This window comes from Antechinus flavipes, chromosome 1 (genome assembly GCF_016432865.1).
Source record: "Antechinus flavipes isolate AdamAnt ecotype Samford, QLD, Australia chromosome 1, AdamAnt_v2, whole genome shotgun sequence".
Taxonomy (NCBI): domain Eukaryota; kingdom Metazoa; phylum Chordata; class Mammalia; order Dasyuromorphia; family Dasyuridae; genus Antechinus; species Antechinus flavipes.
In genome coordinates this window covers 3,475,925-3,494,911 of record NC_067398.1, presented here as the reverse complement: position 1 = coordinate 3,494,911, position 18,987 = coordinate 3,475,925, and the positions used below count along the sequence as shown (strand labels likewise).

General features: G+C 55.3%; 1 protein-coding gene across 8 annotated transcripts in view; it reads left to right on the top strand.

Annotated features, from left to right (window-relative positions):
* The window catches only part of MINDY4 (MINDY lysine 48 deubiquitinase 4), a 126,676-nt gene that overhangs the window by 30,278 nt on the left and 77,411 nt on the right, over positions 1-18,987 (top strand). For 2 of the 8 annotated variants that reach the window (XM_051977802.1, XM_051977792.1), the window contains exons 2-4: positions 1,067-1,166; positions 5,544-5,802; positions 9,796-10,184. In XM_051977802.1, coding sequence (XP_051833762.1) covers positions 1,075-1,166; positions 5,544-5,802; positions 9,796-10,184 — 740 coding nt within the window. In that variant the 5' untranslated portion in view covers positions 1,067-1,074. Of the gene's footprint in view, positions 1-951; positions 1,167-2,007; positions 2,535-5,543; positions 5,803-9,795; positions 10,185-18,987 lie in introns of those variants that run through there. The other 6 variants (XM_051977754.1, XM_051977779.1, XM_051977763.1 and 3 more) reach the window with 5 other exon arrangements.

Below are 18,987 nucleotides of genomic sequence, written 5' to 3'. Positions count from 1 at the left end.
ATCCATGTGCACAGGTCAGGAAACTTGAGAGACAGACTTACCTGGCAATTTCCTGGGCAGGCGGTTTTAGCAAGGGGAGGAATCGGAGGAGGCCTCCCTTAGGAGGAAGCTTGGGAGTTGTGGGAAATTCCAAGAGGGGAAGTTGAGGAAATGCTTTTAAAGGCAATGTCATGTACGGGGCAGAGACAATTAAGCTGGTGCTAGAGCTGTATAGATGAGTGGGTTCATGGGATCATGGGTTCATGGGATCATTCATCTAGAAACAGAAGGGACCCCAGAAGCCAGTCTCCTCATTTGACAGATGAGAAAACTGAGGCTGAGAGAAAAGAAGTATCTTGCTCAGGATCCCATGGCTAGTATGTATCTGAGGCCCAATTTGAACTCCAAGTTGGGCAATTAGGATACAAGGGGGAGGAGTTTGTTTTATGTCCTGCAGGCAAGAGGAAGTGTCTAAAACCTTATAGGCAGGAGAGTTATGGTTATGAATAACCCTCTGGGAAGCACTGTTATCAGTCTGGACATTTTACCCTTTTCTGTGGATTTCGAATTATGTTAAATAAAATAAAATGGTCAGTCTTAGGCCTAAAATGCAGAGGATGGGACTCCTAATTTTTTGTCTTTGACAATAGGATGAGAAGATCCTAGAAGGGCCCTCAGGGGCCATCCAAACCACTTCTTCATTTGAGGTAGGAATTGCCCAGGGGCCAAGGCCACACATGTAAGAGATGGCAGTTAACACTCAGACAAGGCCCTTAGGTTTCTCACCCAGCCCCTTCCACTTCCCCACATACTTCCCATCAGATAAAGGGGCTCTTTCTTCAAGTGGAGAAAAAAAGATTTAAACTGGAAAAATTCAAAGACAAAGATGTTTAGCAAAAAGGTCTTAGGAAAACTTGACTTTGTAAAACTTGAAGAAATTCAAAGTTAAAACTTTTTTTCTCCCAATAACAGGTAAAGAAAAATCCTCTGAAAACAAGCCTCGAAATCATTACAAGTTACTTTTTGGATCATTCTGGAAAGAACAGTTACAATTTAATACAAGAAACACCACTTTCTATTGTTTCAGCTTCCAAGATGTATAACAAACTACCTTTGAAATGCTCTGAGAATTCTGCAGTGAATAATAATAATTCGAGCGAGGTTTCAGATGAAGATGGAAAGACCAGGTACCGCATGGCGTTGGTTATAATGGGACACACTGAGCCAGCGCCCAGTCTGGGAAACGCTTCTCCGGCCGCACTCGGGCTTCACTTAGAGGTTTCTGGGGGCGACACCATCCTCACAAAAGCTTTATTCGTCCCGGCTTTTCCCGCCAAGTGCGCGCCAGCATCTTTCCTTCGGAAAGAGAAGAAAGATGGGTGCGGCCCCTACTGTGCGCCGGGCCCTCGGCTGGGGGCTTTATACACGTTCCCTGCAAAAGGATGCCCCCAATTCTGGAATCTAGCGAGGTTACCCAGGGGCCTTTGGGGGAGCCACAGGCGGACGCGTGGGAGGGGCCTCCATTTAGTTCCGGGTTTGATCGCCTGGGAGAGCCCGTCCAGCTTTCTAAGCGAACGAGGCGCCCTCGTGCCGACTGGAGCTTCCCTACCTTCCTGAAGGGGGCGCAGGGGGCGTGGGAGACCTCCACTCAAGTGACCCAAGGGCCCCAGGGCGGGCGCCCGGACTCTGCAGCTTCTCTTGCTTTCCGTGGGGGGGCGGGTGAGGTGGGCGCAGCCGCCGGCAGGGGCCGACACATCCCCGGGGCAGTGGGCCCTGAAGATGGGGGCTGGGCGCGGAAAGAAAGCCCTCAAAGCCGCGTCCGAGACGAGGCAGCCCACAGAGGGGCGGCCGCCTCCAGGAGCCCGTGGGCCCCGCCGGGCACAGGAGACTCCGCGGGAGAGCAGCCACCGCCCGGCGCCCCGGAGCCTCAGGAGGGGGCGGGTTCAGCTGCGCTCCGCGAGACAGTCGAGGCGGGGACTCGCGAAGTGAGACTGTGGAGGAGAGCGGGAAGCTGCGTGGCCTTAAATGCCCGGCCTTTGGCGCATGTGCAGCGGGGGAGGGCAAAGCACCACCGGGTCCCGCAGCGCATGTGCAGTGGGGACTGGCGAGGCTCGGGGGCGAGGCTTCCCGCCGGGCCCCTTGGCGCATGTGCAGTGGGGGCGGGCGAGGCTCCCGAGGGTCCTCGGCGTGTGTCCGTCGGGCCGCTGCAGGGGCTCTGTGCTGGCGCATGTGCAGAGAGGTGCCAGGCCTCGCTCTGGGGCCCGGCAGGCCGCTGCCTTGAACCACCGGTGGCTGCGAGGCCGGGCCCAAGCGTCCTCCTCAGGACCTGGGGCCTCGCTAGTCTGGGGCTGGCCGGGGAGCCTGGCGGAGGGGCGCCAGGGCATGTCCTCGGCCGACGTCAGCCTGCCGCACATCGGGCCGCGGGACCCCGAGCCTAGGATGGCCCGCGTCTGGGCCTCGATCCCGGCCCCGCTGCCGTTTCTGTCCACCCCGGGCCTCGAGTGGCCTCGGCCTCCTGAGGCCCCGCCCACGGCCCGGCCACAGTCCCTGCCCAGGTAGAACGGCTGCCGGGGGCTGGTGCGGAAAGAAACCGCGGGACATGGGGGGCGGGAAGGAGGCGGAGGAGAGGTTCAGAGGCCCAGGCCGCCCGGCATCAATGGGGGGAAGGTCGGCCTTTGGGCCGCCCCTGCTCAGCCGGGCCGGGTAGTGGGTCCCCTCCCCCCAGGTCTCCTTCTTGCTCCTGATTGGGGCACACGCTGGATGCATCATATCTCACCCCCTAGAGATAGGGCCGCTTCCCTGGGGTCTCTTCTCATTCCTCATTGGTCTCTCTCTCCTTCCCAATCAGTGGTCACTCCCCTCTCCCCAGCACTAGTCACTTCTCCCTCCCATCTGGTCACTCCCCTGCTACCCCCTCTCCCTCCTCCCCATCTCCTACTTTGGAGAGGCAGCTCCTCAGAAATGGCCGCAGGGCCGGCAGGGACTGACTGGCTGATGGGCAGAGCTCAGAGAATGGGCCCCAGGAGGGGAGGCTTTGTGCCCACTTGGCTCCCACCTTGGTCCTTGCAGGGGGACCTCCTGCCCTTTCTTGCTTAGCCCGGGTGGGACGGAATGGATGCCATCTGTGCTTCGTCCCCCTTGGCACTTCCTGGCATGGGCGAGAGCCCCCCACTCTTCCTCCTTGTGCCATCCTCTACGTCTTGGGAAGAAAGGCGGGCACAGCCCTCTGGTCGCAAATCGTGGGCATCTGTACAGAAAAGTGCGGGCAGAATTAGAATTGCTTAATCCATGAGAGCACATGGGAGAAGCACAGAGGGGGGTCCTGGGCCCCCTGGTGACCAGCTTGACAGACACCAATAGAGAGAACCCTTGTAGAGGGACAGGTCGCCCCACTCCGAAGTCAGGGCCAGTGGCAGCACGAAGAATGAGGCGCAAGTCAGGGCCCTGACAGGGACCCAGACCAGAGAGAAGCTCATTCAGGGATGTATTTGTGAAGGAGAAGCTTCTGCCTGGCCCCCAGAGGCATCACTTAGTGAGTGTGGAGGGATTGATTGTTGAGCTTTACAGCTTCAGTTCTTAATGACTTCCAGGGCTCACTGAGCCAGATAGACTCGAAAGGTATTATGGGATTGATGGAGAGCGGGGAGGGCTGATAGAAATGCAGCCAGTCTCCCTTATTTCAGATTGTTTTGGGGATCTGAGGCATCTGGTGAGAGCAGCCTTTAAGGGTAAGCACAGAACTGAAGGCACAGAGGATTCTGTGAAGCGTCCCTCTCAGGTCAAGCCAAGTGTTAGGCGGTCATAGTATTGCTGATTTAGGGCTAAGAGGGATCTTGGAATGAGCTGATCCAAAGCCCCTAATTTTTAAAGTTATGGAAACAGATCCATAGAACTAGAGCTAAGGGGGCCTTTACCCAAGATCTACCAAAGTCAGGATTCAACCCCCTGGGCCTTCTGACCTTCCAATTATCTCTACCCTGCTCAGGTCCTTGTAAATTGGATGAAATGGTTAAACCTTGTCCTTGAAAATGACCTATTTGCCTTGGATAATTGCCCACCACACTAATGGAGACCAAATTCCTAGTGCTGAAGTGCGTAGCTTTGAAGGCTTTAGGAGTTAAGCACAACTTTGCACGATATGGGTCATTTGGTGCAGAAATCTGCTAGTAGTGGGTTCTGTCCCTTGGCTATCCACTGTGGGGGAGGGATAGTTGGGGGAAAAAGGCCCTTCCCTGGGTGGTGCTGGCTGGGCACGCGATGGCGGTGGTTCTCCTTGGAGTGACCTCAGGGTGTTTGGGGACGATGCTTTGGGAAGACCGCCTTGCCCATTTGAGATGTGCACATGGTAAAATCCTGGACCCGGGAGCTCCAGGCAGTTGCTGTGGCCTAAGATGTGCCCATGATGACGTGGCACTTTCTCTGACTCCAAACTTCCTTTTTTCTTGGGAAGGATTGTCTTGTGTGTTGGTTTGGGATGGTCCCTTAAAAATGGTTCTTGAGATTAAAAAACCAAATCCAATTCCTAGGAATTGTTCACTGGAAGATTAGGATACAAACGGGACCCTCAGCAGCAAATAGGGGAGCACCTGGGCCCCCTTCTCTCCTCCATTCCTGGCACATGATAAATGTCGAATTAAATTGTCAGAACGAGAGGGCAGGAGAGGGACTGCAAATGGTGTGGGGGGGTTGTCTTTGAGTAAGGTGGCTGGGTGTCTGAAGCCTGTCTGCTTCACCAGCACGGATGCTTCTTGCTGGTTAGAACAAAAAGGATGAGCTTTAGCAGTTTGAGCATGGAAGTTAGCGCTTTCTGGAGGCCACAGCCCGCGGCGCTGCTTTTATCTATCGGCAAGCACGTCGAAAACCACAGCTGTATGGAAACTGCCACAGGAAAAGCTGTTTTTTGAATACCAAATAAAACTATTTACCACGTGGGGTTACCATGGCAGCCTTTCAGCCTTGTCTGTTTGGGATAAATATTGAAGAGCCCTGGGCAGCCTCGGATCCTGGGGGCAACCGTGGATGCCAGGGGCAGCCTCTGCGTTCGAAAGCCACAGACTCACATCATCTGCATCGTATCGTATTCTCATATCTCCCAGTGCCATTTGAATCCAGGTGGGCCGGTGCATCCCTTGGCTTTGACCCTCTGGAACACAAACGCAGACGGACGAGATAATAAATTCCATTCTCTGACCTCTGCCTTTGCCACGGCGTGCCGATCCTAATGAGTTATTTTTCTTTGATTTTCAAATGACAGTCCAGTCCATTATTTCTATTATAACTGGCTAATGTGAATGGAAACAAGATTCTATGAAAGTACAAGAGAAAACCTGATGCTTTAACTTTTCCTAAATTCGTGCCAGTTATCAGTGACGCCCCCTAAAACACTAAGGGTGGGCTGCTTTGCGTAAGGGACTCCATCCCCCCACGACAAATGACGAGGCGGCCTTGAAAGTGTTTTTGGTCAGTTGGTGGATGGCATATTTCCCCGGGGTGGGGGGAGTGATCAGTAATGTGTGAGTGCTCAGGACTGAGATACACTCTTAATGCCCACCTCTTCTCTCCAGTAGGCATGATGAATGTGATGGTGACACACTCGGTAACATCGCATCCCCCAAGAGACCGCCACACAAAAACAAGACCTCCAAGTCCGTCGTAGGAGATGGCAATGGGTCGCCACCACTCCGGAAGGAGATCATGTCAAGCAGCGTGGAGAACCCTAAAAAGGCAGAGTCTTCAGAAGGGAAGAAGATGGCAGAAGGGAGACTCAAGTCTGGCCTCTTGGCCAGAGGAATATTGTCGGGGCCCATCGCCAACTCACAAGAGGTGGTTATGATTATTATTGTTTGGAGGAGGATGGTGGTGGTGAGGATGATGATGATGAGGATGGTGGTGGTAAAAGGGCCCTGGTCTGGGGCGGAACATAAGGAAACCCCGGCGGTAGACTTGGCTCCCCTCGCACCTGCTCTCTGATCTTGTGACCTTTCCTTGCTGCTTTGGAGAAAGGGGAGTGGGCCTGCTAAGTGCTGCAGTCTTGATTACGTCCCCCGTGCTGAGCTCGCCCCACTCTCCCTGGGCTCTCTGGGCCCGGCTATGGCAGAGGCGGCTTCATTCAGGAGTTCAAAGTCTGGGCAGTAAAACATTCCTGCTAGTGATGGGAGGGGAGGCCTTCATGTCTCATAGGAAAGTAGCTTTTTAACATAACTATTGATTTATGATCTTTAAAATGATTTCTGAGGTGGGCCCCCAGACCAGCATCTATCAGGGGTCTTTGCTTGGCCATTCTGCGCTGGGCGGCTGCCCAGAGCATTTAGCAGTGGTGGGCTAGCGAGGAGGTCGTTGAGGGCTAGAGGATGCCGCGCTCCCCCTTCCCCGGCTGGGTTCCCCTCTCTCCATCACCACTGCATGGTCCCCTGCTTCTCTGGGCCTGCAATTCCTCATTTTTAGGAGGAATCAGATCGCTCAGACTACTCTACCATTTGTCTCTGATGCTCAGGGACGGTTTTTTGGTCTGAACCCATGATTTCATTTGTCTGGGAGTGTCTGCTGTGGGAACTCTTCTCTTATGGAGCTCACTCCTGGTGCTGCATGGTCATAGAGAGTTAGTTGTGGGGGCACTGAAGTGACCCATGCAGGACCCCGCAGCTCATCTTCACCAGGTTGTGCTGCCCTTCCCCTTGTGGGGCTGCATTTGTAGATGGATGCACCCAGATTCAGGGAGATTGCACCCAGATTCAGGGAGATTGCACCCAGATTCAGGGAGATTACATCCAGATTCAGGGAGGCCATACCCGGATTCAGGGAGATTGCACCCAGATTCAGGGAGATTGCACCCAGATTCAGGGAGATTATACCCAGATTCAGGGAGGCCATGCCCGGATTCAGAGAGATTGTACCCAGATTCAGGGAGATTACACCCAGATTCAGGGAGGCCATACCCGGATTCAGGGAGATTGCACCCAGATTCAGGGAGATTGCACCCAGATTCAGGGAGATTATACCCAGATTCAGAGAGGCCATGCCCGGATTCAGAGAGATTGTACCCAGATTCAGGGAGATTACACCCAGATTCAGGGAGATTGCACCCAGATTCAGGGAGATTACACTCAGATTCAGGGAGGCCATGCCCGGATTCAGGGAGATTGCACCCAGATTCAGAGAGACCATATCCAGATTGAGGGAGACTGCACCCGGATTCAGAGAAGCCAGGTCAGGTTCAGGGAGGCAGCAGAAGTCAGTCCTCATCTCAGACACTGTGTCTCCCCCAAAAAGCCCAATTTTCAGAGGGAACCTGACAAGCTGTAGTGTGTTTGGACAAGGGCTGGACTGTGGGATGTCCCTGAGTTTTTGCTTGGAATGAGAGGTAGGGGGTGCACTGCTAGGTGAGCGGCTGCAGGCCTCCAGTGGGACACCGGGCCTTTGTGAGTGTCTGAGAGGGGCTGGCAGGATCAGGGGAGGGGCTATCTGGCTGCTGGAGGCTGAGCTGGTGGGAGGCAAAGGTCAGCCCAGGCCGTGGAGCACCCGACACTGGTTGGGAGCGGGCTGCGGTTCCCAGTGTCGCATCAGATTTCCCGTGAGAGGATGTGGTGAGAAGCCATTTGGCAGCTGACCCTGAGAGGCAGAGGGGCTCTCAAGGGCTGGGCTTTGGCCCAGGAAGAGGGGTCAGATCTTGTGCTCACTGTGGGGTCACTCATTTAAAGCTGGCGAGGACCCTGAGGGAGGTCCTCGTGTGGACCTGGAGGAAGGACAGGCTAATTAGTGGGGTTTGTTTGTGGGATTTAGGAAGCTTTGTGGAAGATGAGCCGATCTCCTGGGCCTGCCCTTGAGGGAAGCCACAGACCGTTCCAGGGAGGCAAGATTCCCTTTCCCAAACCCCTGGCGGCCCCCCAGCCGAGACCCCATCTCAGGGCAGCCCAGGGGGAGGTTTCAGCCTCCGGGGAGGTCTCTGCGATGGCGGCTCCCCAGCCTCAGCACATCCTCACCTCTCCATGTTTGATGGGGGTTGGGTGTCCCTGGACTCTCCCTGACAGGCACCCCCTTCTGAGGTTACAGAGTGCAGACGGCCATGGTAGGGAAGAAGCTGGCAGAGAAGGTTGCAGCTGTTTTCTAGCTGCTTGGGATGGGATGAGGGAGGGATGGACAAAATTGAGAGGATGGATGCTTGTTCTGGAGGCTAATTGTTCTGGTGCCCCCTCCCTCGCACCCTCCTGGGGTGGCTCGGGGGAAGGTCGGGCTCCCTCTCCGGCCCTGCCAGTAGAGGGGACACAGGTGCAAGGAACAGGAGGCCAGACCACCCGGCGTGCTAAGGACGGCTGGGTTTGGCCCGGAAGGCAGACATGCTCAATGAGGTCTTGGGGCCCTCATCCTGGGTGGAGGCCGACGTTTCAGCCACTTAACCTTGGTGAATCGGACCCTGGGTCTGGCGGGCTGAAGGCGGGCCTCTCAGGGCCGAGATCCCGGGCTCGGGGCGGCGGGTGGGGGAAAGGCTGGGAGGATGGAGGTCAGAGAGCTCAGGTTGAGGCGGGACAAATCCTTGCTGCCCGGCTTCATTTGCCACATGGCCAGAGTTACTGCAGTGACAGATGGGAGGCCTCTCGAGGTCACAAGCAGAAGGACACAGGGGAGACGTGGGCAGGAGCGGGTCAGTGCGGACAAGCCGGCCTTGGGGCCCTTGGGGCAGGCCTCGGTCCAGGTTCTCGGCCCGGCTCTGCCCTGTTCCGTGTTTATCACTGTTGTCTGGGTGTGGTGGGGGAGAGTGACCTTTGGGGGCTCCGAATTTGGAGCCAAGCCCAAGAACAGGAAACTTCGTAAAGAGAGATAACGAGTCCGGCACTTGGCTCAACAAACAACTTCCAAGTGCAAAGAGATGGCTGAGAAATGACGGGACAAGAGTTTGCTTACAAAAGACAGGGGGTTTCCATGGACCACAGGCTCAGTGGCGATTGCGAAGGCCACGTGGGGGCCACATTAACGGGCTCGGTGTCCAGCACCAGCAGGGCCAGCTTGTGCTCAGTCCTGAGCATCCCATTTTAGGAAAGATGTTGAGAAAGCAGGAAAAAGGTCAGAGGAGGATGGTCAGGATGGGACCCTCAAAGTCGGGGACCGGGTAAGAGAGAGGAGGATTGTTGGGGCAGGAATGCTCTCTTCAAGGGCCCTTTTGTGGAAATGGGATTCCCCTTGTTCTGTCGGCCCCGGAGGGCAGGGCTTGGGCCGGTGGAGAGTTTACAGGGCAGTGTTGAGCAGAGACGGAAGGGAAACACGAACAGCCGGGGCTCTCATCAGGTAGAGGAGGCTGCCTTGGGGGGTGTCCATGTTCTTGGACAAAGGCGAGGCAGCCATTGCTTTTTAAAGTCCCATTCTGTTTTAAAGTGTTCAGTCCCAACCTCTCCCTCCCCCTTCCTCATCCATTGAGAAAACAAGAACAAGAGGCAGTTTTCAGGAATGTCGCAGCTCCTTGTCCAGGTGCCTGTTGAGCCAGTTAGTCTGTGTCCTCTCCGGAAGCCATTTTTAGTTGGGGCAGTCTTCCCGTCTCGAGCGCCAGTGCGGTGCTGGCACTTGGGAGGTGCCGGAGAGCGACTTGTGGTTCCGAGATGGCAGCGGCCGGTGATCGTTTTTAATGCCTTAGCTGCCGGTCGTTACCTCGGGTGACGCAGAGGAACCAGGTTACTCCGTGTGGTATTGGAGGATGATTGGTCCCCATTCCTCCCTCTTGCCCAATAGCAATTGAAAAAAAGAGATTTCAGTTCTGCTGAAACCCACTGTTGTTGTAAAGAGATCTGGATGAAAACACTGACTGGGTTTTGTCGGTCACTTCCTCAGGACCCCCTCAGAAAACGCTTCCTGAGACGGTCATCGGGCCTGAGCACGGCGCAGAACAGGGATGAAGGCCAAGTGAAACCCTTCAGCTTATCTCCTCCTGGCCATATTCTATCTGACACCCTTTCCTCCAAAAATTCCCTGGACACTCACAGCGATTTGGCCGCAGAGAAGTGGAAGAACCTGTCCGGTGCCTCTTCTGACCCTCTCGGGGTCCTGGAAACGGACAAAAACAAACTGAGAGACTTCCCGGAAGGCAAGGCCGCAGTGAGTAATATCGCCGAGAAGACTGGGACAGATGGGAGGTTGCTCTTTCCCTGTGGAAGTTCAAGGCCTTCTCAGGAAAGACAGGAAAAGGCTTTCAAATGGAATACTCAGGCATTGGCACACAGGTAAGCCTTTGGGGAGCTGGCGCTCCTTTCTAAAGAGGGCCTTGAAGAATATCCCCAATAAACCAAAGAGATGCACAAACCTATACCCAAGTCACCCGGTTGTCATTTGGTGTAAGAAAACCTCTTGGGATCATTGCTTTTTCCGGGGAGTTATTGTCTAGACCCACGGCAGCCGCCTGCCTGGAAGCCTACCCGGGCTTGGTGGGAAGCCTTGGCAGCTTGGCTCGGACTCACATTCTCGCCCGGTACCTTTGCTTCCGTGGGGTGTCCCCATCTCAGCCTCCCTCTCGGGTCCCTCCCTCTGGGCGGCTTGGTTAGTTAGGATCCTCTGGATGCCTTCAAACTGTTCCCTTTCGAAATGTGCTTGAAGAAAAGGCCCTTTTAGCTTTATTCACCATAAGGAAAGGAGTTGCTGACTAATAGGATTTTAATGTGTTATCTTTACAAGGTGGGGGAGCTGTTTGAATAGGGGCTAGAACTCGAGGTAGAGGAGGGAGCCTTCGGCTCTGGCCTGGTGTCCGAAGCCGCCCCCGGTAATACGGCTGGGGGTGGGGGTCCTCCTCTCCTGAAGGCGAAGCTGACGATCAGTAATGACGGGAGATTGTTGGGATCACACCAATTTTCTTTCCATGTTAGCTCCTCCTTCCTAGGTTAAATGGAGCAGATTTTCCTTGATCCGACGGTGGATGCATCGTGACTTTAGCCACGAGTCACTTGGCTTTTGAGTACTCTTGCTTGACTGACATGATTTATTTGTCTAGGTTCCTTTTTCGCCTCGGTCCCCTAAAACTTCAAATAACCAGAACTCAGCTGACTAAAATTTTCAGTTAGCTGAAATTTCCCTTTGAGGAGAAAGGCACACGATAAGATAGAAATCAAGGATTTATTTGGAGAAATTGCCAGGACCAGAGATAAGAGAACGTCCCGGATTACAGAGGACCTGAGCCCTCCTCCCCGACTTGTGCAGCCCTCTCTGGGCTGGCGTCCGCTCGGGCCACGTGGTCTGTGAGGGTGGTTCCGGCTCCATCTGCAGGAGCCTTGGGGTTCGTCTCCCGGCAGAGAGCTCTGAGTCCCGTGTCAGGCAGAGGGACCCCTTCCGTGGGTGAAAATGCCCATTCCCTGCCTTGTTTTGAGGCTGTTTAAGCACATGGACAGCAAAGTCTCAGCCACTTTTTAGAGGATTTTCAGGAAGGGCTTTTCTCACGGGTCACTATGGCCTAAGGAGGTATTCCCCCGTGGCAGCCGGTGTTTGCTGCTGCCGCGGGCCTTTCGGCTCCGACCTCGTCTGGTCCTGAACTTCCCGGGAAGCCCTTCCAGCCTGGTGGCGGCTGCCTGAGTCCCAGAGGAAGGCTGGCAGGGGGAAGGCTGCCCAAGACCTGGGCTGGAATCCTGCCTCCGGGCTCAGCCTCACCTGGCCAGCTGCCGAAACTGGTTCTTGCCTCCGTAACTTCTCCCGCAGATGTGCCATTCTTGCCCCTCATAAAACTGTCACTCTAGGTCAGGCCCATCACCTCGCCATCGCACCACGCGGCAGCTTTCTACCTGTCGTCTCTCCCTCCCCCGCCCATCTCCTCAAAGCTGTCAAGGTGGCTGAATCAACTGGGGAACCTTCCCTCCAGGATCTGATCAGAGAGGAGAGAGACAGAGACACAGAGAGAAAGAGAGAGACACAGACAGACGAGACAGAGGGAGTTAGGCAGAGACAGAGACAGATGAGATAGAGGGAGACAAATAGAGACAAGTACAGAGAGAGACAGATGAGACAAGGAAATAGACAGAGACATAGAAACAGAAACAAGGACAGAGACAGAGAGAGGGAGAGAGACTGAGACAGGAGATAGAGATAGAAAGAGAGAGACAAGATGGAGTTAGACAGAGACAGAGACAGGGACAGATGAGACAGAACGAGATAAAGACAGAAAGAAAGAGACAGACAGACAAGATGGAGTTAGAGAGACAGAGACAGATGAGACAGAGGGAGATATAGAAACAGAAACAAGGACAGAGACAGAGAGAGGGAGAGAGACTTGAAACAGAAGGAGATAGAGACAGAAAGAAAGAGAGACAGACAAGATGGAGTTAGAGAGACAGAGACAGATGAGACAGGGAGATAGATATATAGACAGAAACAGAGACAAGGATAGAGAGACAGAGACAGGGACAGATGAGACAGGGAGATAGAGGGGCAGAGCTAGAAAGAGACAGGGACACAGAGTCGGAGACAGATGGGACAGAGGGAGTTAGAGAGACAGAGACAGAGATAGGGAAGGGAGGAGGAGAGAGCTAGCCCACTGGCCTGGCTAGCCTGGCATACGTCCAAGATTGAGAGGGAGCTGATGGGTAGGTTCTGTGGGACTGAGCGTCTGGAAGCCTCTCGGCCCAGGAGGAAGACTTGCAGGACATGCAGCCCAGCTGAGGGAAGGGGAGCCTTGGGGACGCGGAGGAGCTGGCTTTAGAAGGGGCAGAAGCAAAGAGAGGGAGCAGAGGAGGGCCAGGAGCCGAGGGAGAAGGGCCGACGGGGAGGCTGGGGTCTGGGGCTTTGGAAAAGAGACAGGCCAGTAAGGGAGAGCCTGGCACTGCCAGCCAGCACGGTTTGTCCTTCTGGGTCAAGGAGCCTGTTCTTTGGCTTGGGGGAGGTGAGCAGAAAGGACAGTTGTTGGCGAAACCCCAGGAAGCAGAGGGGAGTCGGTGAGGAACCATTGTGTCCAGGCTGGAACGTGGCGGGCCTGAGCTCATTCCAGGTAAAAGTAGCTGCCCTTGTAGCAGACAGGAGTTCTCAGCTGTCTCTGCCGCCATGTCTGGAGGGTCGCCCGTCCTCCACGTGTGCTCTTTCTATGGAAACCCATAGCCGGCCGCGAGTTTGAACGGGCAAAGTGGGTGCTAGGAGCGGTGGACTCCGGGGCGCCCTGTGGAGCGGGCGCTCCCGGCTGCAGACTTGGCCCTCCTTGCTGGCACTTGGAGAGCCACAAGCATCTCTGTCTCACAAGATGGAAGGACGCCATTTTAATGTCATCTGCTTTAATTCAGTCCAGATTCTTCCCATCAACTCGATCTTATTAGTTCAAAGAAAGACACCAAAGAAACCCAAGGAGAGCCATGTGCCGCTGATGGGGGATGGGCGTGTGCCGCTGATGGGGATGGTTGCACCACACTTTCCCTTCCTTGGAGTAGAAGAAATGTTGTCACTTGGTGTCTTGGTGACTTGGAGTCTGCAGAATTGCTTCGAGCTCTTGGGAGGCCCTGCTTTCTCCTGGATGAACAGCCTTTCAGCTGCTCACAAGCGGGGGCTGTGACTGCAGAGACCTTCTGGGAGGCCTTGGAGCCCAGCCCGCACTCTGGGACCTCCACGGCTGTTGGGGTCTCCCGGATGCCCCGTCTTCAAGGCTTCTGAGCTTGGGGCGGGCAGGTCAGTGCTCATTTACTTAGCACGGAGGGTCAGAGTGCTCTCTCTGCAGTGACTGCTGCTGATGCTAGAAAAAGGGCGGCAGCTCCCTAAATCACCCCGAGTCATCCACGACTGGGACCTCCGGGACCTCTCCATTCCTTCGTGGGGGGCGCCAGCTATCAGAACTTCACGTGGGAATCTCTCCTTCCTCCAAAAGCCAGAATTGTGTTTCTTGTTGCGCTCTTCCCCGGGGCCAAGGAATTCTGTGAAGGCCCGGATCTTGTCTGAGGAAAGAACCTTTACAAGGTGGATTTTGGCCAAATGCTTTATGATCAACAACCACAGAGAACCATGTGACCCGATAAAGTGCGCCAAAGGCTGGCCAGGAAAGATGGCTCTGAGGTGCTGCTCATAAGGATCTGTGGAGGTTCCTGGGGAGCCTGGGAGGGTGTCCTGAGCATGGATGGGGGGAGGGTCCCCACATGGGGGGCCAGCCATCTGCCACCTTGTGGACGGCCTCAAACGCTGGAAGTGTGAAAGGTAGTTTGGAGGGCGAGGATGGCGGGAAGGCCGACCGCGTGTTAGTGCCATCCGCGGGCGTAGCTGCTGCCGAGACCTTTCTGCCATCTTCTCTCTCGTCTGGGGGATAAAGCCAGGGAACCCTGGAGGGGCACGGGAAAGTGCTGCCGGTCTGCCAAGGGAGCGGTGGCCCCGAGACGAGGAGCCTGTGCGACCGGGCCTGAGAAGCGGCTGGAAACGCAGGGACTGCTAGGCCGTCACTCCCAGCGCTTGTGGTGCGGGCCGGGCCTGGGGAGCGGAGAGCGGAGTGGAGGCCCTGCGGCCTCCAGGAGGGCCCACCCCAGCAGGAGGGGGAGCGAGCTGGTGCGCTGGGGTACCGGGAGGCGGCGGCTGCCAGGGGCTGGTGTTTGGGCAGGACATTGCATTAGGGCAGGGACACGTGCAGAGGAGGAGGGAGAGGGAGGACGGCACAAAGGAGCTTCTGTGCACCCTAGAAAGTAGCTACTTGGGTGGCTGAATGGAGGCAGGCAAAGCCCCCGGCAGCCTGGTGACAGCAGGGGGTTTCTGGAGAGATGCCACAAGGTGATAGTGGCGTGGCTTGGACTGAGAGGGTGAGAGAGAGGGGAGGTCAAGGGTGGCTCCTTGTTTGGAAGCGTTGGTAACCGGGGGTGCCCTTGATGGGTTGTGAGCACAAGCCACCCCCCCCCCCAGACTGGAAGACAGCTCTGGCTGGGGAAGGTGCATCTGGAGGAGACGCCGTCACTGGCCCCATTGGTTCCTCTGGGCATTCGCACACTCTCCTGCGGTCTCGGTGCTCTGATTTCTTCGGCCTTTGCTTGTGGGTGTTCATTCTCAGCCAGGGGAAGAATGGCCGCTTTTGTCCTTGCTCCTGGGGCTTCTTGGCCGGCAGCTTGGAGCAGCCTCTTCTTGCCGAGTGAGGGAAAGTGGGAAGGAGGGACCTGTGGTGGGAGTGTCTGACGGATGCTTCCAGGGACGAGCGGTGCACCCTCACAAGGCAGCCTCGCCATTTCTAAACCGTTTTAAACCTAAATTTCTACGTCACACGTGCACCTTTATTTTTTATATATTTCCATATGAGTCATGTTGGGAGAGAAAAATCAGAAGAAAAGGGAAAAACAAAAACCACAAGGAACAAACCCAGAAGAAAAAAAAGGTGAAAACGGTATGTGCATTGATTCAGTCTCCAAAGCTCTCTCTGGACATGGACAATACTTTGCTCCTAAAATTGATTGGGATTGCCCCGAATCGCAGAGAAGAACCGCATCTTGTTGGAATCTTTGTGGTGATTTTCTTCTTTAAAATATAATATAAAGGTTCTCTGGGAGAGAGCAGGTTTCTCGGGGAGGTTTTCTGGAGGCAGCCTTAATCTCCGTTCAGATCAATAGTAACCCCAAACACAGCCGGGTGATAAAAGTTCAGATCTTTTATTATCTCCAATACAGCCCAGTTAGCTTTTCTTAGAGGCCTCTCTCTCTCCTTGGTTCTGAGAGCTCCTGCAGCTTTGTCCTTTGCTTCTGCCTCTGCCTCCAGCCAGCACCAAGGTAAAAGTTGTAATGAATCTTTCTTGCCTCCGAGAGAGGGCTTCTGGCTCTCCCAGAGTGCTCTGCGTCTGGCCCAGAGTGCTCCTCGCCAATGTAATTCAGCTGAACTCCCCTAACCGGAAGTAACTCACTAACCCGAAGCTAAGAGCCTCTTTCTATGTGATTTCCCAAAGGTTGACTCCTCCTTCTGGAGGCACCCAAGGAGGTGTGAATTCACAAAGTTACAAAGTTTACTGTGTGAGTCTCCCATCCTTGTGAATTTCAATGAGTAAAGGTGTGAACACAAACATTGTATCAATTAGTTCTACTTAGTACCTTGTTTCAGGTTCTGGCCCAAAACATCAACTCTAATGAGGCAGCAGTTTGTAAAGGTTCCAACAGCGTCTCTGTCATAGTCGGTCACCACAATCTTGTTTTTCTGTAAAATCTTTTCCTGGCTTCACTCAGTGTCACCTAACGCTTTCCAGGCTTCTCTAAAACCAGCCTTTTCATCGTTTCTTACAGAACAATAATATTCCACAACATTCGTGTGCCATAATGTAGCCGTTCTCCCACTGAGGGGCAGCCACTCAGTTCCCGGCTCCTTGCCGCCACAAACACTGCTGCACGTGGGGGTCCCTTTTCTCCTGTATTGTCTCTTGGGGATGCAGGCTGGGACAGGGGATGCACAGGGCGATAGCCCTTTGGGCATAATTCTCAACTGCTCTCCAGAATGGCTGGATCCGTTCACAGCTCCACCAACAATGCATCAGTGCCCCAGTTTTCCTGCATCCCTCCAATATCCATCATTCTCTTTTCCTGTGATTTTAGCCAATCTGAGAGGTGGGAGGTGGGACCTCAGAGTTGTCTTCATGTGCATTTCTCTGCTCAGCAGTGATTCGGAACATTTTCTCAGGACTTTGGCTGGTTTTAATTTCTTCTTGTTCATGTTGTTTGACCGTTTGCCAACTGGGGAATGACTTGTACCCTTAGAGCAGCCCCGACCCCAACTCCAGCGCCACCTGCTCCGCATTATAAAACCCAGTGGCCGCAGGGCTTTGTCCCCGGGTTCTCAGATGGGGAAGCTGAGGGCCCTCGGGGGCAGGTCTGGGCCAGGGTCCTCAGGCCCAGAGGGTTTGCTCTGAGCCGCCTGTTCTCGAGGAGTCTAGAGCCAAATGGGAGCCAGGGAAAGGCATCCTGACCAGACAGGGCCGCACCTCGGGCCGGCTGGGGGCCCAGACCGCCCTGACAGATGTGGTCCGTGGAGAGGATGGATGGGCGACGGGGGCCTTTTCCCATGGCTGGCCCAGGAGCCCCGGTGAACCTCTCTTTTCAGGCCCCCACCCAGCTGTGGCTGGCACGGGCAAGACACTTGACCTTGGTCTGTCTCAGTTTCCTCAGCTATAAAATGGAGCTCTTACTCTCCTTGACCTCCCAGGGTGATTGTGAGATACATCTGTAATTTATTGAGAGGTGGAAGAAACCAGATTCTGTTGGGAAAGCATAGCGCCGCACACAGGAGGCGCTCAATAAATGCTCCCCCCATCTCCCTGTGGGCTCTCGCGCTGTGTCTTGGGTTCTACCACAGTGACCTGCTTTCTCAGCACCGTCGCTTCTGGTTGTCTGCCACGATCCTGGGGCAAGTGGTTCCTGGCCGGGTGGGCCCGGGAGCAGGCTGGCTGCAGTGCGACTCCTGCCCGAGATCGCTGGGCCGCTCTCCTAGCCTCAGTTTCCCCAGCTGCACATCACAGAGCTGGCCCCAGGACTGTGAAATGACCGTGTCCGTGCACACTAGTGCTGCTGCTCCTGCCGCTGCAGCTCCTTGGGGAAAAGGAGCATGAGGGCGGCCCTGGGGGGGTCCATGGCCAGAGGCAGCCACTGGCAGAGAGACTCGCTTAGAGAAGCTATTATTTATTAAGCGCCTACTGCTTACAAGAACCAGAGGAAGCAGGGGCTACTGGGCGGGGCTCAGGCAGTTGTGCAGGCAGGCCCATGTCAGGGAGTTTGAGGCCTGAGGGGGGAGAGGCTCCAGATGAGGAGAGAGGCTCCGGGCGAGAGGGAGAGGTTCTGGGCGAGGGGAAGAGGTTGCAGGTGAGGGGAGAGGCTGGGCACAGGCACGGACAGGCTGACCTCAAGGCTGGCCAGCTAGGGGCCTCCCCTCCCCTTTGGGAGCTCACCGCCCAGCTGGCCGTAGTCTCCATTGTCTGTGGAGGGCAGGAAGTGCTTGGGAGGGGCTCACTGTGATCTCAGAAACAGGTGCTCCGTGACAAGGCCACGTGATGGGGAGTGAAGGAGGAGACTCGTCTCTGGGGGATCAGTGTCCCCGTGGCCTGGCCCCGGGCCCCTAAGCCTCGTGCGGCCTCATCCTGCAGTGGCTCACCAGGACCCTCCTCGCTCCCTTCCTGGGCCGGGCCCCTCACGGAGCTCGCTGGCCCGGAGGCCCCCCGCGCTGCCCCGTGCTCTCCTCTGTGAAAGAGGCGGCTCTCCCCTTTGATGCACGTCAGTGCCCTGGGCAGCAGCTTCTTTGGTGCCCCTCCAGGCTCGGAGCATCCCCGAGCTGCTGGCCCCTTTATTTCCAGCTCCTGGGTCACCGGAGCATTGGTTGAGCGCCTTCGAGATCCCTCAGTAAGTGCCGGCCACACAAGGAGCGCGAATCCCTAGAACTTGCAGCCCAGTGGAGAAGCCGAAGGGGAGCGGGAGGCTCCCATGGGGCTCGGGCGGAGGAGGGCACGAGGAGCGGACAAAAGGCCCCGTTGGGACCCATTCTCTTGGCCTGGTAGGGATGCGCCCACACTGACTGAGCTTTGGAGCCAACACTTGGGTAGCTGGTGGGTAGGGGGGCATCACCCTCCATCACTCCGAGTTCAGTTCCTGATTTCTCTCCAGAAGGTTGGCTGGTTCAGCAGTTCCAGCAGTATGTCTGTGGCCCAGGTTCCCCACGTCCCCTCCAGTATTCGGCACTGTCTTTTCCTGGCATCTTAGCCAGTCTGAGGCGGGAGGTGGGACCTCCGAGTTGTCACAATTTGCATTTCGCTGCAAGAGTGATTAGCGCACTTTTTGGTGTGACTAAGATGGCTTTAATTTCTTCATCTGAAAATTGTTCATTTATCAGTCGGGGAATGACTTGTATTCTTATAAATCTGACATACTTCTTTCTATGTTTTAGGAATGAGACTTTTACAGAATCACTGACAATTCCCAGCTTTGTTTTCCCCTTTAATGTCGTTCGGGTTGGTTGTGTTTGTGCACGACCTTTTTAGTTTAATGGGATCCCAGTGTCCATTTGGCTCCTGTAATGTTCTTCGGTCCCCAGTGCCTCCCTTCTCCAGGTCCGGCCGGCCCTTGCTCTCCTGGTTTG